At 45.8% G+C, this 15344-nt stretch overlaps 2 protein-coding genes across 4 annotated transcripts; one reads left to right on the forward strand and one right to left on the reverse strand.

The window, feature by feature from the left end:
• Nucleotides 1–2796: 2796 nt before the first annotated feature.
• On the forward strand, nt 2797–5838 carry RGTB1 (RAB geranylgeranyl transferase beta subunit 1). Of its 2 annotated transcripts, XM_048699570.2 has the most exons (10): nt 2797–2964; nt 3055–3208; nt 3306–3422; nt 4008–4074; nt 4172–4320; nt 4750–4883; nt 4965–5063; nt 5189–5264; nt 5385–5495; nt 5578–5838. In XM_048699570.2, exons 1-9 carry the CDS (start codon nt 2902–2904, stop codon nt 5483–5485), a joined length of 960 nt encoding a protein of 319 aa, XP_048555527.1. In that variant the 5' UTR covers nt 2797–2901; the 3' UTR covers nt 5486–5495; nt 5578–5838. The 2 variants fall into 2 exon arrangements, with proteins under 2 accessions (XP_048555527.1, XP_048555526.1); XM_048699569.2 differs by having other exon boundaries at nt 2801–3208.
• Nucleotides 5839–6793: 955 nt separating this feature from the next.
• Nucleotides 6794–10657, reverse strand: LOC125536368 (AT hook motif DNA-binding family protein). 2 transcript variants are annotated; one of them, XM_048699568.2, is made up of 6 exons: nt 10108–10657; nt 9370–10024; nt 8782–8834; nt 8165–8296; nt 7492–7653; nt 6794–7340 (listed from the first exon to the last, which is right to left on the reverse strand). In XM_048699568.2, exons 2-6 carry the CDS (start codon nt 9902–9904, stop codon nt 7110–7112), a joined length of 1113 nt encoding a protein of 370 aa, XP_048555525.1. In that variant the 5' UTR covers nt 9905–10024; nt 10108–10657; the 3' UTR covers nt 6794–7109. The 2 variants fall into 2 exon arrangements, with proteins under 2 accessions (XP_048555525.1, XP_087393576.1); XM_087537450.1 differs by having other exon boundaries at nt 9370–10657.
• Nucleotides 10658–15344: the final 4687 nt, after the last annotated feature.

Below are 15344 nucleotides of genomic sequence, written 5' to 3' on the forward strand. Positions count from 1 at the left end.
CGCAGCATGGGTGCTTTTGTAGCCGAGGTCTTTGGTTGTCTTCGGCCATGACTTCTGGTTCTTGAAGAGTAGCTTCCACATGTCTTCGTGCTTTGTGCCGAAGAACCGCTACAGGGTCCGAGGACCGGCCGGGTTGAACTCCCACATGGGCTCTTGACGCGCCTGACAGGGGAGTATCCGGCGGAAGAGCATCACTTGTATCATGCTGGCGAGGCTAGTATTTTTATCTACCATGCTCTTGATGCGCTTCTCCAGCATCGTTACCTCATCAGTTGACGCCCAATCCAGGCCCTTATTGAGCTAGGATGTCAGCCGCATTGGTGGCCCGGACTTGAACTCCGTGGGAGCAGCCCATGTGGAGTCGCGGGGCTCTGTGACATAGAACCACCCCTGCTGCCATCCCTTCACGGTCTCCACGAAGGTGCCCTTGGTCCAAGTGACGTTGGGCAGTTTGCTCACCATAGCGCCACCGCAATCCGTGTGTTGGCCGTCCACCACTTTTAGTTTCACATTGAAAACCTTAAGCCATTGGCCGAAGTGGGGGGAAATGCGGAGGGATGCCTCACATACGACGATAAACGCCAAAATGTTGAGAAGGGAATTTGGGGCTAGATCATGGAAATCTAGCCCGTAGTAAAACATGAGGTCGCGGACGAAAGGATGAAGGGGAAACCCTAGTCTGCGAAGAAAATGGAGGATGAACACTACCCTCTCGCCGGGCTTTGGAGTGGGGATGACCTGTTTTTTGGCCGGGAGTCGGTGGGCGATCTCTTTGGCCAGATACCCCGCTTCCCGAAGTTCCTTGATGTTTGCCTTCGTGACGGAGGAGGCCATCCACTTGCCCTGCGCTCCAGGTCCGGACATGGTTGGAGTACTTTCTGGGAACAGAGTGGATCAAAGCTTGAGCGCTGGAGCTTGAGGGCGGATGGACTAAGGAAGGGAAAGGCATGGGGTAAAAAGGGGGGAATCTTATCTCCTTATAAAGACAGTGAATACCATGCGTCCCCCACGAGCCTTAAAGCTCGCCTATTTCCGAGGGGTCGTGCGAGATGGCACAGTTGGGTTTCCCATACCCGTATTGATAAGGATCCCATCATAAGGGGGCACGATCTCTGCTTTGACAAGACGTGTCGTCGGTGGTTGCGTCTTGAAACACGAAACGGGAGGCCGAAAAATGGTTTGAAATAATAAAATGGCCAGACGTAACATCTTACCAGTGAAATATTCGGAGGATAGAACTTATCTGTATTTTAATTCAGAGATATGACTGTTGTACATAGCCGGATATAGTACTGACGATCAATTGCTTTGAAGAATTCGGAGGAGGAACCCGCCTTGCATGACGAAGACAATCTGCGAGCCGGACACATCGTCATTGAATACTGGTTCAGGGGCTACTGAGGGAGTCCTAGATTATGGGGTCCTCGGGTGTCCGGGCTACGTGATGTGGGCCGGACAGATGGGCCGTGAAGATACAAGATAGAAGGCCTTCCCTCGTGTCCGGATGGGACTCTCCTTGGCGTAGAAGGCAAGCTTAGCGTGTGGATATGGATATTCCTTTCTCTGTAAATCGACTCTGTACAACCCTAACTCCCTCCAATGTCTATATAAACCGGAGGGTTTAGTCCGTAGAGGCTAGATCACAATCATAATCATACGTGCTAGACAATTAGGGTTTAGCCATTACGATCTCGTGATAGATCAACTCTTGTAACCCCTATACTCATCAAAGTCAATCAAGCAGGACGTAGGGTATTACCTCCATGAAGAGGGCCTGAACCTGGGTAAACATTGTGTCCTTGTCTCCTGTTACCATCGATCTTTAGATGCACAGTTTGGGACCCCTACCCGAGATCTGCCGGTTTTGACACCGACAACGCTCTCAGCCGCCGTCATGTGTCGTGCTCTGGACGCTCCCTTCGATTTTTTTTATCTACACGCATTTTCGGCTTTTTAGATGATTTTTCTAGTTTTTTTTTGGCCTTTTAGTTTTCCACTGGTGTTTCTTAGCTTTTGGACAAAAAATTGTTTTCAAAAAAAATGTGCAAAAAAAACGCGTTTTCTTTCTTTTTGTTTCCGCGAGAGACACAGATTTCCTTCCACGAGAGGCATGGTCGTGCCTCTCGGAAATGGAAAATAAGTGCTTTCTTTTTTTACTTTCATGAGAGGCATAGATTTGCTTCTGCGAGAGGCACGACCGCGGCTCTCGGAATCGGAAAAAACTCGCATTTTTTCACGAGAGTCACGATCATGCCTCTCAAAAATGGGAAAAAATATGTTTTCTTTTTTTTCACGGGATGCACATATTTGTTTCTAGTGGAGGCAAGGATTTGCTTCGCGAGAGGCAGGGACGTACCTCTTTCGAAAAAAAACATGTTTTTGGTTCAGTTTTTTCTTCCGGTTTTTTCATGATTTTTTTCATCAAAACTTATTAACATGGGATCTATTTGAAGATCTTGACGTGAGGAATTCAACGGTGAAAATGATTCAAGATTTGAACGCATCGGTTTAAGAGATAAAACGTTTTGAATAAACTGATTTATGTTCCCGCAAAGAAATAAACTGATCTATGAAAAAAAGGAAATTCTCATGTTGCGACAAGTGGCGCATATGCCACAACGTGAGGAGGTTGCAGTGACCTTTGCAATTAGTGGTTTCCACCAAGCAAACATCCCGTTTTCTTTCTCCGTGGGCCTGGTTAGGCTTGGTGCGGGCTTCCAAATGCTCATGAATCCACGAGGCCCATCTCGGCGAACAATCCATACCACAGGCCCGGCTAGCCCAGTAACCCATCGGCTCGGCCTCCCTGATTCCCCTGATCCCAACACGCTCGCGGCGGAGAAGAGCACATCAGTCGTCGACGGAGCATCGCTAACCAAGCGAAGCTAGGAGGAGGAAGCCATGGGTGAAGAGGGGGAGCTGGCCGCGGAGAAGCACGTCCGCTACATCGTCACCGCGGAGAAGGTAAGCAACCACCCACCCAACGCATACCCCCTCTCGGATGCGAACCGTCTCCGGCGACAACTCAACCGTCCTCCTCGCCGTTTGCCGCAGAAGAAGGACTCGTTCGAGTCGCTGGTGATGGAGCACCTCCGGGCCAGCGGGGCCTACTGGGGCCTCACCACGCTCGACCTCCTCCACAAGCTTCACGCCGTGGACGCCGCCGAGGTCGTCGACTGGATCATGTCGTGCTACCACCCGGAATCTGGTACTTTGGCTGCAGGGGGAAGCCTTGGTTTTGTCGATTCGGATCCTCGGTTCTTGAATGATTCACTTGTGTGTCTTCTTGGGATGTGGCTGTGCAGGTGGGTTCGGGGGGAACGTGGGGCACGACCCGCATGTCCTCTACACGCTCAGCGCCGTGCAGGTCCTCTGCCTCTTCGATCGGCTCGATGTTCTTGATGCAGACAAAATTGCTGATTGTATCCTTCTCCAGATCTTCAGTGAGCTTCATGCTGCTCCTGCTGTAGTAGTTTTGTGAATGTTAGGTTAGCGACGTCCTAATGGTTGTAGTCAATCTCATCTTGTTTTGGGGCTGCTTCATTTCCCTGAACTGCTAGTAAGAAAGCTGAAACATTGTGTTGCATTTACATTACCTTTCCTTTCAATGGTGAATGAGAAAACATTGCATCTTGAAATGTGGATGGCTTTATGGAGTTATGTTAACACACAGCTTAGCATCTAGCCATGATCCACTAATTTCCACACTAAGTGCAGCATGTCAAAATTTTAGTCTACTGCTGCATCCAGAATACAATACCATATGAGATAGTACTTGATAGATGATCGATATTGTGTGGCTGTGACACAGTATTCGAACACTAATCTGCTGCATTAGCCAGTTCTAGGTATTTGATTGCCTTGCGGCTTGACTTAAATTGTATCATGAAATGGGGAAGTAGTGATAACATTGTAAGCTTCTGCAAATAGTTTTCTGGATGAATTGAAGTAGCCTCACCCTGAGCTTGAAATCTGGCCCTATTCTTTTCCTATCTAAATTGTGTCAGATATTACTGGACTTCAAAATGAGGATGGATCATTTTCTGGTGATATTTGGGGTGAAGTTGATACTAGGTAAAAACTGTAACTGTTCCTTTTGAGTTCCCATGTGTTTTATTTGAATGCAGCATCTGTATGAGCTACCAATATGAATGTAATATATGTCTTGTAGGTTCTCTTATATTTCCATATGCACCTTGTCATTACTGCATCGTCTGCACAAAATTAATGTGGACAAGGCTGTAGAATATATTGTTAGCTGTAAGAACTTGGACGGCGGGTTTGGAGCGATGCCAGGAGGGGAGTCTCATGCTGGGCAGAGTATGTATTATCTTCATTTTACTCTCAAATCATACTGCTATTGTACCTGAGTAGAACTGTAATTTTGTCAATAAAATAGATCCTACTGAAAGTCCATCGATTCCAAGTGTTCTAGTATGATGCCTTATCAGATTTATGTCAGATCGTCTATTTGTATTTCTATCTGTATTCCGGAAGAAGAAGAGGGATATAATTGATTATTCTTGACTACACTGTTGGTTGTACAAACATAAAAAAGCATTTCCTTCAGGAAAATGCAAGATATTTACTATTTATCCAATCAATTTGCTATGATTATTATTGTGGCACTCCTATGATGACATGAAATTTGCATTTTCACAAGATTATTTCCTTTATCTTTTTAATTCTCTCCAAGTTGTCACTTTATAGCGGACAGATAACCTGAAAACATGTATCCATTCCGTGCAGTATTCTGTTGTGTTGGTGCTCTCGCAATCACCGGCTCTTTGCATCACATTGATAGAGATCTCCTTGGATGGTGGCTTTGTGAGCGCCAGTGTAGAGATGGAGGGCTCAATGGGCGTCCTGAGAAACTTGCTGATGTGAGATTGACTGCTTTCTCAGATTGTGCACCTTTTGCATTTCTCACTGTACCATAGATTTAATTGAACTGCTCGCAATAGGTGTGCTACTCATGGTGGGTGTTATCAAGCTTGATAATTATTGATAGAGTGCACTGGATTGACAAGGAAAAACTTGCAAAGTTCATATTGAACTGTCAGGTAACTGCTCATGATTCTTGCTCTGAAATTCTGATAATTATGTGTCCAACTTCTAACTCCCATCATCTAAAAGATCAATTTTCTCCGTTTACCATATATATTGTCATAACTTTTTACATTGGCAGGACAAGGAAAATGGTGGAATTTCAGATAGACCAGATAATGCGGTCGATATCTACCACACGTACTTTGGAGTTGCAGGTATTTATATTACTTCCTCCCTTAGTATAGTAGTTAACCACAGGGATCTTGCAGTATGCTATTCGAATGATTCAAAGTCATAAACTCCTTGCTGAATTAGTTAGCCTCTTGCAAAAACAGGGCTCTCATTGATGGAGTATCCTGGAGTGAAGCCTATGGATCCTGCCTACGCCCTCCCTTTAGATGTTGTCAACAGGATCTTCTTGACAAAACAACAATAGTGTGCCTTAGGTTGGCTCAGCTCTTGCTTTTCTAACTCACCTCGTGTTTCGTTCTTTGACATATATCTCATTCCTATTCTATTGGTTCACAGCTAGGAAGATCATGTTGTAACGGCGTTGATGTCAGGTCAGCACGAGTGGAGAGCTTACCCCTCCTTCGGTAGCTCGCGCTGATGTTTCTGATCACTCCCATGCATGAGATCATGGCTTTGAACGCTCGATGATATAGTGCAGACCTCATATTTACCAGGAAATCCGGACACTTGTTATGTAGAAGAGTGTAACGTCCAAGGACTGAGAATCAAATTCAATCAAGATTATTCTTGTTGGAATAGTATAATCTTTCAAAATTACCTTGGTTGGCCGACCAACTCTAGCCGAATGGCTGTATACCATTTTCCTCCATAATAACCGTCATACAGAGGCTAGAGAGGTAAAAAAGAAAACTGCTCGAGCAGATTCTTGCTAGATGGATCGCTATTCAACAAAAAATTCGGAAGGCGCTCCATATTGTCCCCTCCAGCCTGTGTATTTGGAGGCAGGGGGAGATTTTGCAGGGTGTTCTTCATCCATAGGATTTCTGGCGGGAGGGAAGTTCCACCTCCGGCTTGAGCCCGCCTTGACGCTGCACGCGCAATTCCATTGCTGCTACCCATCCCGCATTGCTGCTCAACCTCGTGGCCCTGTCTCTGACGTTGCCTACGCGCTCCCCTTCATTTTGCTGCAGTTAGCGAGCTCGATGTCCCCGCCATTGTTGGCCTCGTGGAGTTGCGCCTCGCTGCGTCAGCAGTACAGCCCGAGCGGGAGGAAGGAGTCGACGGGTAGGGGATGGAGCAGTGGGCGGCCACCACAATCGAGACCGGGGAGTGGGAGAGAGGAATCGGGGTGAACTTGAGCAGAGAGAGACGTTGGGAGTTTTGGAGAAGGTGAATTTGTCTCTCCCAATGACAGGTGGGTCCCAAACAGTAATATGCATCCCCATGTTACAGCGAATCTGAGTTGCAGTCACCTGTTTTAGCCTCCATAAATTTTGGCGATCGCCCTTTCAGCGAATATGGATACGAGATTTCAGCGATTCTGCTAGAGTTGCTCGAAGCTTTAACTAACTGGAGTTGCAATATAGTGACCACCGAAGCCAATGGTTAGCATACTGCGGTCAAGAACGTTTGCTCCAGAGCATCGCCAATTGCTGTGTTGATTATGCTTGCAACCTTATGTTTTGACACGAGTTTTATCTTGCGTGTCAAATTCTTGTATCGCTGTTGGGGCATTGAACAGATCAAGTAAGAAGATAATTTTTGCAGGACATACATGAAATTTACATGAATTGATTGAACATAAAAACATAATTATTTCGTGGCGCCTCATAGGGTCACAAGATCATACCTAAATACATCATCTCAAGACAACAATAAACAACTAACTGGCACAGAAATTCAAGCTGAGACGACCTACACAGCAGCTGCAGTTACCACTCATACCAGCTACATTGCTCCCTAATTAAACTTCTGATTTATACGACTAAATGGGAGCTAGTTAGACAGAAGTGACATTTCTACTTCCTGCCAGGGAGGCAGTTCACCGACAGTCTATCGATGTCCGAATTCGGTCAAGGATGCTGAGTTCATTTCCAGGGCATGCTGGACAAGATCGGCGGCTGGTTATTGTTGTTGGAGGCGTAGCCTTGATGTCTCGGGCTTGCGGTACCACCGGACGATTCGCTCAATGTGCCTCTTGAAGGGGGGCTGTTGGCCGCCATCCCAGTGCTCGGAACGACCTTCAGTGGTACGGGCTCAGAAGGAGCCTGCGGCTTTGGCTCTTTTTTCCCACAAGCATTGAAGCTTCCCACTACTATCTGCATACAACAAGAGTAATCCTGGTAAATGATATGACTCTCATTTGCTGAAATCCAGCGAGGAGAAAACATGCACAGAGTTAGAACATCTCATGTCATTGACACTTTTCTTTTGTTAGCACATGAAAAATTGCGGGGTAGAAAACAATACCTGGATTGGAGAAGCTGCTATGAGAAGTCCTGCGACCCCTCCACCCAAGAGACGACCGTCAGGACCAGCCAGCGAAACGCTGAGCCCCCCTGTTCGGGTACGCTGGCCTCCGTTGTCCGTTACAAAGATCGACCCGGAGAGTGACAGTATCTCAAATCGGCCCTGTGGAGGAAACAAAAAATAATCAGGCCTCTTTTGGTCCATAGGATAGGATTATCGTAAGAATAGGAATTTTGTAGGAAATGAGATGTCATGTATCTCAAATCCTATGAGTAGGAATAGGAAACGAGATGTCGTTTGGTTGACACCAAAGGAATTTTTCCATTGAGTCTAGGCTCATTTTTATTTTCCTATGAAATGTGGAGGATAGGAAGCAATCCTATGTAGGAATAGGAATCTATTCCTATGAACCAAAGAGCTCTAAAGGAAAAAAAATCCTATAAGAATCCTATCCTCTAGAATTCCTATGAAATTCCTCCAAACCAAAGGAGGCCTGTGCATTGGTGAGTGACATGTTGTACATTGTACATGGACACTGATGAACCCCACAACTATGCAGGAATTTGCACTGCTCGTTGCCTCATGATGACATCTTACGTGCTTTATTGCAAACAGCCCACAACCTGGTATCTAATTCAGATTGAATTACTTCAAACTGGTTAAATGTACAAACCTCATATGTTACAGTTCCACCTGATGTACCAGTTTGACGAAGTGTTACATTTGATATGGAACCATTTGCTGAGAGAACACAAACTGCACGAGTCCCATTCTGAGAAAATGACATAATCTTTGACGATACATCCTGAAAAATAGAGTTCAATATATTCTTCGTTAGTTAGAGGAATGCTGTGCTGATACCTTCAGAACTCGCCAGCTTAGCACTTTCTAGAAGAAGGCGATGCAGCACCCAAGTTATGCAGCAAGGTAAAATATATATAGCAAAGCATAAAAAAAACGAAATGGAGGCTCAAACCCACAAAGCATCAATAAGTAAAATAAATAAAAATTATGATCAAATTATAAATCTTCTAAAGCACAACATGAAACCCTGGCCAAAATAACGTTGGCTTAATGCAGACTGGAATTTGTGCTCTAGGATATCGAATATGAAGGTTGATTGAGATATATAGGGTCAGAATTGGGAGGGTAAACTAGAAAAATTGCACATAACCATCAGCAGCATATTATCTTAATGCAATGGGATAAGCTTAACCGATTAAAAATAGTTCATGCTTCAAACATCATTGAGTATAGCATGGAAGTTCAAATGTCCAAATATTGTTATACCTCTCCAGCTTGAACTGTAAGAACATGAGGTGTGAATCCAACTCCTGCCGGCCCTGCAAAATAGCTTAAACTTAGGACTAACTATGCAAAGGAGAACTTCAACAGAGGCAAAGTCAACAAACATCAGTGTCACATTAATATAATAAAAATATGCAAACAAGACACTTCAAACAAAAAAAAAATGTATGGTCCATAATTCAAGGAGAAAACAGCATCGAATTAAATATCTCAGAAATGCATGAACACATGAATCGCTGTAAATGCTTTAGGTAAACCTGCCTTACCAACATTTTCAATTTTGAATCAATCAAAGGAAAACAACAAGGGAGTGCTAGATTGCTAAATTTTCCTAGCAGTTCACCCTTTAATTCTGACAAGTGTAGAGTGTGCAATATATCTCATTTAGCCTCTGGCCAGAGACAAATAGCACAATTAACCCAGTTCAAAGAGAACCCTGTACTGATATTCTACCATAAATCCATACACACACAAATGATGAGCTTCAGTTATCACTATTCTTGGACCTAAAATCTTGAAAATGCAAATAGTGTTCAGCACAGAATTATTAGTAGGGAATCGAGATGTTACCAGCACCATCCACGCGGGGCTTGTTGGTAGATCCCTTGGGCCGGCCGCGTTTCTTCCCTCCATCCGGCGACGCCGACGGCACGAAGTTTCCCGGCAGCGTGGGTGAGAAGGGCCGCCCAGAAGCACCCTGTGTCACAGCTGGCGAGCCTGCGGCCGTCGGCACGGTCACCAGCGCCAGAGACATGGCCGCGTCGGGCCCGTACTTCCTTGGCCGCCCGCGCTTCTTCTTCGCCGACGGTTCACCCATGCCCGGCGGCGCCGCGACGCCATTTCCTCCGGGGGCCCGAGCAGCGGACATGCTAGAGCCATGTGCTGGTGCTGCAGACCCTGCCGGTTGGTAACCAGGCGGCGCGACCGCAGAGCTCACCGGGGCAAACACGGGCGTGCCGTCCGCGGTGTACGCCATGCGCATGCTCTGCATGGCTGCGGAGGACGGCGGCGCTGCTGGCGCGGCCGACGCCGGCGCCGGCTGGCTCTTGGGCAAGCCGAACAGATCCCTTCCCGCCATTAGCCCTTGCTCGGACCTCACCTCCATGGCTAGCAGCAGCAGCAACCGATTCTTGCACGAAAACACTCCACGCTGCGATTTTCACACCGCTAACTAAGCTCACGAGCGCTCAAGCGAGGTTAGGACTAGGGATTAGGATTTAGGAAGCTGCGAAAACCCATAAACCCATCGCCGGTTAAACACGAGATCCTTCTTGCGGCAAACCAGAGTTTTACAGCAGAAGAAATTACCTCCAAGAAACTGAAAAGGGAACGGTAAAATCTCAAGAGAAAGAGCAAGCTCGAGCAAGAATTTGGTGAACCGAGCACAGAAATGGCAGATCCCCTTCTCCCTCCGGATTCAAAGACGAAATGAACCACGGCAGATTTGGAGCTCAACAGTTGCAGCAAAAGGAAATATCTGGGGTGCAAACAGAAAAGAAATGATAATAATAAGAGGAAGAAGCACACTTGCACACTCCTCCGTCCTAAAATGGAGACATCACGAGCTCACTCCAGCGCTACAGACGGAGAAGATCACAAGAGGGAGAGAAGGACGAATTCACAGAATTTTCCAGCTACTCCTACCCAGCTCCCATAATTTCCTGCCTACAGCCTCCAATATATCCCCCTTTTTCCCACCCTCGCCAGTTCACACGCGCTCTTTCTTTTTCCTAATTAACAAAAAAAGATTTGGCCTTTTTGTGTCAGGGGGAGGGAAAAACAGGCCGCTGGTAAGTAAAGCACGCCGAAATTGCCTCGGGGGAAATATATAATTGCTGTAGCAGATAAGAAGGAGAGGAGGGGAGCAGAGTGGTAGATGGATCATGGATGGTTGCAGGTGTCTAACAGTTTTGCTCCCCCGAATATGTGGTATTTGCTCCCGGGTCCTCCTCTCGGCTTTTGGCCTCACTTGACTAGGCTAGACTATGGCCCTGTTTGGTTCGGCTGTGGATTTCTAGAAGCAGATGTGAAAAATCTGTGTGGAAAAATAGATGTGGAAAATCTGATGTGAAAAATATGTAGGTCATTTGGCAAACCAGCTGATACAACTTTTTCAAATTTTGGCCCGTAGCGGAATCAGATTTTGGAAAGCATGTCCTGGGCTGCTTCCGCTTTTGGTTCAGATTTTGGCAGCGGATTTCTGAAATCGGACTTTGCTGGGTTCGCCCTTTGGTTCAGATTCTGCTGCGCGGCAGCGGAATCTGTTGATAAAAGTTGAACCAAACAGGACCTATGCCTTAGCTCTTTTCCACTGTGGCCACTTGGCCTGAACCACGGCGATTTTCCCAGCATGCTAGTACCAACTGGCGCGCAGATAGAGCCCAAGAATAAGAGCACGTTTCCGTTTGACCAGATTGGCAGAATAGTTTTGGGTTTTCTATGTTTTAGAATATTTAAAATCAGTGTTTCTGTTTTGTTTTTTTGGAGGTTGCCATTCTGGGGTGCCGGCGGGTAACGATTTCATTTGCATTTTAAATGAATGATCGCAAAACATGTTGTTTTGCTATATTTCAGGTGCTTGAGAATTTCCTTCGCATCAGTCACTTTTCCTGGTTCATTCCGAGCTCGCCGAAGAAGAGGCAGACCCGCTATCTTTTCTAGGGGTAAGCCATTGCCCCACTATCTTCTTAGAGGGGAGGGGGGGCAGGGGATCGTCGGAATTCTTCACTGATGCGGCGGAGCTTAGAAGGATGGCCGGGGCGGCTGCCAGCAACGTCGGTGGGGGGAGATCGAGGGAAAGGCAGGGTGGTGAGGCAGCGATAGCTGCAGGCCGCGGGAGGCGGAGGCAGGTGGTTAAGGTTGGGTCCGAGAGGGCTGCAGGATCGGGGAAGAAGACGAACATTGACGGAAGGAAGAAGGAGATCTTGACGTTCATCCATGATCAGATGGCTCGGAGTAAAAGTGACCAATACAAGAGAAATTTTAGGCATTTTAGGGATAGACGATCCCTAAAACATGTGTACAACTACACAAAACAAATGGATTAGTTGTGTCCATCTCGGGACAACCGATAAAATGGGTTGTTTTTTTCACAAAATTATTAGAGCGCAACTACTTGATGTCACACGCTTGCTAATCCGATTCTTGTGGTACATCGAGTAATCTTATTTGTTTGATCAGTATAATTGGATCTTGTTGGTATTTTTATGAGGATTAAGTCTCACTATATTCTGAAAGAGTTTTCCCGTTGACTTGGGCTTCTCAGATTTTTGTTATGTGGTGCAATCCAACAAACTTCAATGTCAATTCAGTCTTATACTATTCGAGTGATAACAATATGGTTGTTGTTTTTCTTCTTCATTTTTTGAGTAACTAGTAGGAGCTCTGCCTTTTCATTAAGATGGAGAGAATTGGTTAGTTTTTAAGGAAAGCTGGCCGAAAACCGATACAACGAACGCACACCAACCCTGGAACTGCGTACCAAACGAGTCGACGACTCTTTCGCATAGAGTAGAGACCAAACAACCAATAAAAAAAGATCTCGGGATATACGATGAGTGTATTTTGGTGGAGAAAAGTAAAATGGGATGATGCTCTTAAATGAGAAAGAGTGAATGATCTGAATAAGTATTAGTGCCTCTTGCAGTTTGTGAGTATTTTAATCCTCATCAGTGTCACCATTTTCCTTGCTCTTCTCCTCCTCTCCCTCTGTGGGATGGTTGGGATTGGCACCTGCTTCATTCCTGTAAGTGCATCTAGTGCCATCCCTAGTTGGTTTTGGAGTATTGACGACAAACATGGTTGACGGACTAATGTGTTTGTGAGAATTGTAGGATAACACAGATAGAAGTCCATCATTGATTCAGTTTTCCTACCAGAGATGATCCCTAAAAATGTATGAAGACATTGAAGACAATGGTGGTTCGTGAAGACATTCACGTTGAAGATAATGACATGTGAAGACATTCACTTGAAGACTATGGAGTGCAAATACATAGTTTCTTTCGTATATTTCTTTTCTTCTTTATTAAGTCATAGGAACCACCGAACTGTCAAGTGGGGTCCAAGTGAACAAAGTCAGATGACTGATGTGATGATCAACCAAAATCCTATGTCTTCGAGCAAAGACAATGAGAGCAAATCTTATCCAGAGTTGGATGAGTCAGCTTTGTTTGTGGCCGAAGCCAAGCTGCCGCGTGTGTTTGAAATCCGACCATTGGACACGTGTTGGTTCCTTAGTGACCCAGGGTCATTTCAGATATATCATGTCGGGTTGCCTCTTGGCTACAAATAGCCTGTCCCCCTACACCATAAATTGGTGGCTGCTCAGAGTAAGTGCACGGCTTTTGTCGTTTGAGAGCAACCCACCTCTGAAGCCTTTGAGAGAGAGAGATCCTTGCGAGGACAAAGCCCAAAACACCGAGAGCCAAAGAGTGTTAGGCATCACTGAAGTCTTTCTGTCCGCGTGACCTGAAGACTTGTTACACTTGAGGACTGTGCATCCTCCAGCCGGTTAGGCGTCACGTTCTGAAAATCCAAGAGTCATTGTGGATCACTGGTGAACGGAGTCTGTGAAGGTTTGGAAGTCTACCTTGAAGACTTGCTAGAGTGATTGGGCGAGGACTGAGTGTCCTTAGCTCAAGGGGAATAAGGTGAAGACACAGTCTTTTGAGTTCAATCTCAGCCTCCCTAACCAGACATACAGTTGTCACAACAACTGGAACTGGTCTACCAAATCCTTGTCTTCACCGAGCTACTGGTTCTATCCCCTACCTTCTTTACATTTCAGTATGTCTTTGTGAAGTCATCGCTTGCTTGCCTGATATGTTTGACCTCGCTGTGCGAAGACTATTACCTATTTCGCGTCATACTGTCTTCCATTCCGATCCATATTACCTAGTTTCTATTAGTCTTCGTGCTTTCACTATAATGCTTACTTGACTATGGCTTATCTAGAGTAGTTCATCTTCCGTTGCATATCATATTGGTTCAATTGATTGTTTCTCTTCAAAGACCTCGTGTTTTGAAGATTGTCATAAAAATCACCTATTCACCTCCCCTCTAGTCGATAACTAGCACTTTCAGTTGGTATCAGAGCAAGGTGCTCCCTTGTTCTGTGTGATTCGGTTTAACCACCTGGAGTTTTAGCTATGTCGACTGCAGGGATAATCAAGGTGTCCGTTGCGTGCCCAGTCTTCGATGGCACTAATTACCCCGACTGGAAGAATAAGATGCGTATGCATCTTGAAGCCATTGACATCGACCTCTGGTATGTCGTCAGGACAGGTGTTCCCAAGGTCGGTGAAGGTGTCACCGCTACTGATGTCAAGACGTTCGCGCAACTAGACTCAACTGCCAAGAACATCATCTGTGGTCATCTGACCAAAGGACAGTATGGTCATGTGAGTGCTCTAGAAACTGCGAAGCTAGTCTGGGACTGGCTGTCCAAGGTCAATGAAGGCGTCTCAACTCAGAGAGACTCAAGGATTGATGTTCTTCGCAATCTCTTCAACCGCTTCAAGAGAAACGACGATGAGAATGTCTAGCTCACGTTTGATCGCCTCACAGACATCACAAATGAGCTTCGCGCACTTGGCGCCACTGAGATCATCAAGCATGAAATTGTGAAGAAGCTACTGAGATCACTTGACAGCTCATTTGACACTTTGGCCCCGATGATTCAAGAACGCTCTGACTTCAAAGATCTCGATCCGTCTGACATACTTGAGAGGCTCAACACACATGAGTTCCAGCTATCTGAGAAGAGAGATATCTATGGCCGAACCCGTGCTTTGAAGGCAAAAGCTATTTCCTCATCTAAAGAAGAATCTGACTGCAGTTCCGGTGATCCTGAAGACATTGGCAAAGAGCTAGCAATGCTTGTGAGAAAGTTCCAAAAGTTCTCCAAGAAGAATCGCTTCGGAAAGTCTTCAAGATCCAGCTCAAGAAATGATGAGGCTTCCTCTCGTGACTACAAGAAGAGAACATGCCACAAATGCAAGAAGCTAGGCCACTACATATCTGAATGTCCTCAACGGGACAAGGAATCCAAGAAAAATAAGAAGAGCAAGGAATATGATTCTGACGACAAGAAGAAGAAGAAGAAATCTTCCAAGTCTTCATCAAAGCCTTCGTCTCACAAGAAGAGCTCATCTGGCAAGGCACGTGCGTTCATTGGCAAGGAGATGGATTCAGAGGAGGATTCTACTTCTGAGGAGGCGGAGGTGGAGTCTAAGGAGGAGTCTGATTCAGGCGTGGCAAGCCTGGCTCTAGCTTCGGCATTCGTCGCCAAGTGCATCTTCAACACTGAAGACAATGGTCACCCCACCGAAGCTGAAGCCGATGATGAGGAAGACTCTGCTCCAACCTACTGCTTCATGGCATGAGGTGCCAAGGTAAACTCACGAGATGCTTACTTTCAAACCTCCATTGAAGATGACTCTGAGTGTGAATCCAAACCTAGCTATAAAACACTTGCTAAAATTGCAACCGAACAACAAAATGCTATGGAACATATTCAAAAATTGCTAGACAAAAGCGATGAC

This window comes from Triticum urartu, chromosome 7A (assembly GCF_056163025.1).
Source record: "Triticum urartu cultivar PI428250 chromosome 7A, HENAU_Tu73, whole genome shotgun sequence".
Taxonomy (NCBI): Eukaryota; Viridiplantae; Streptophyta; class Magnoliopsida; order Poales; family Poaceae; genus Triticum; species Triticum urartu.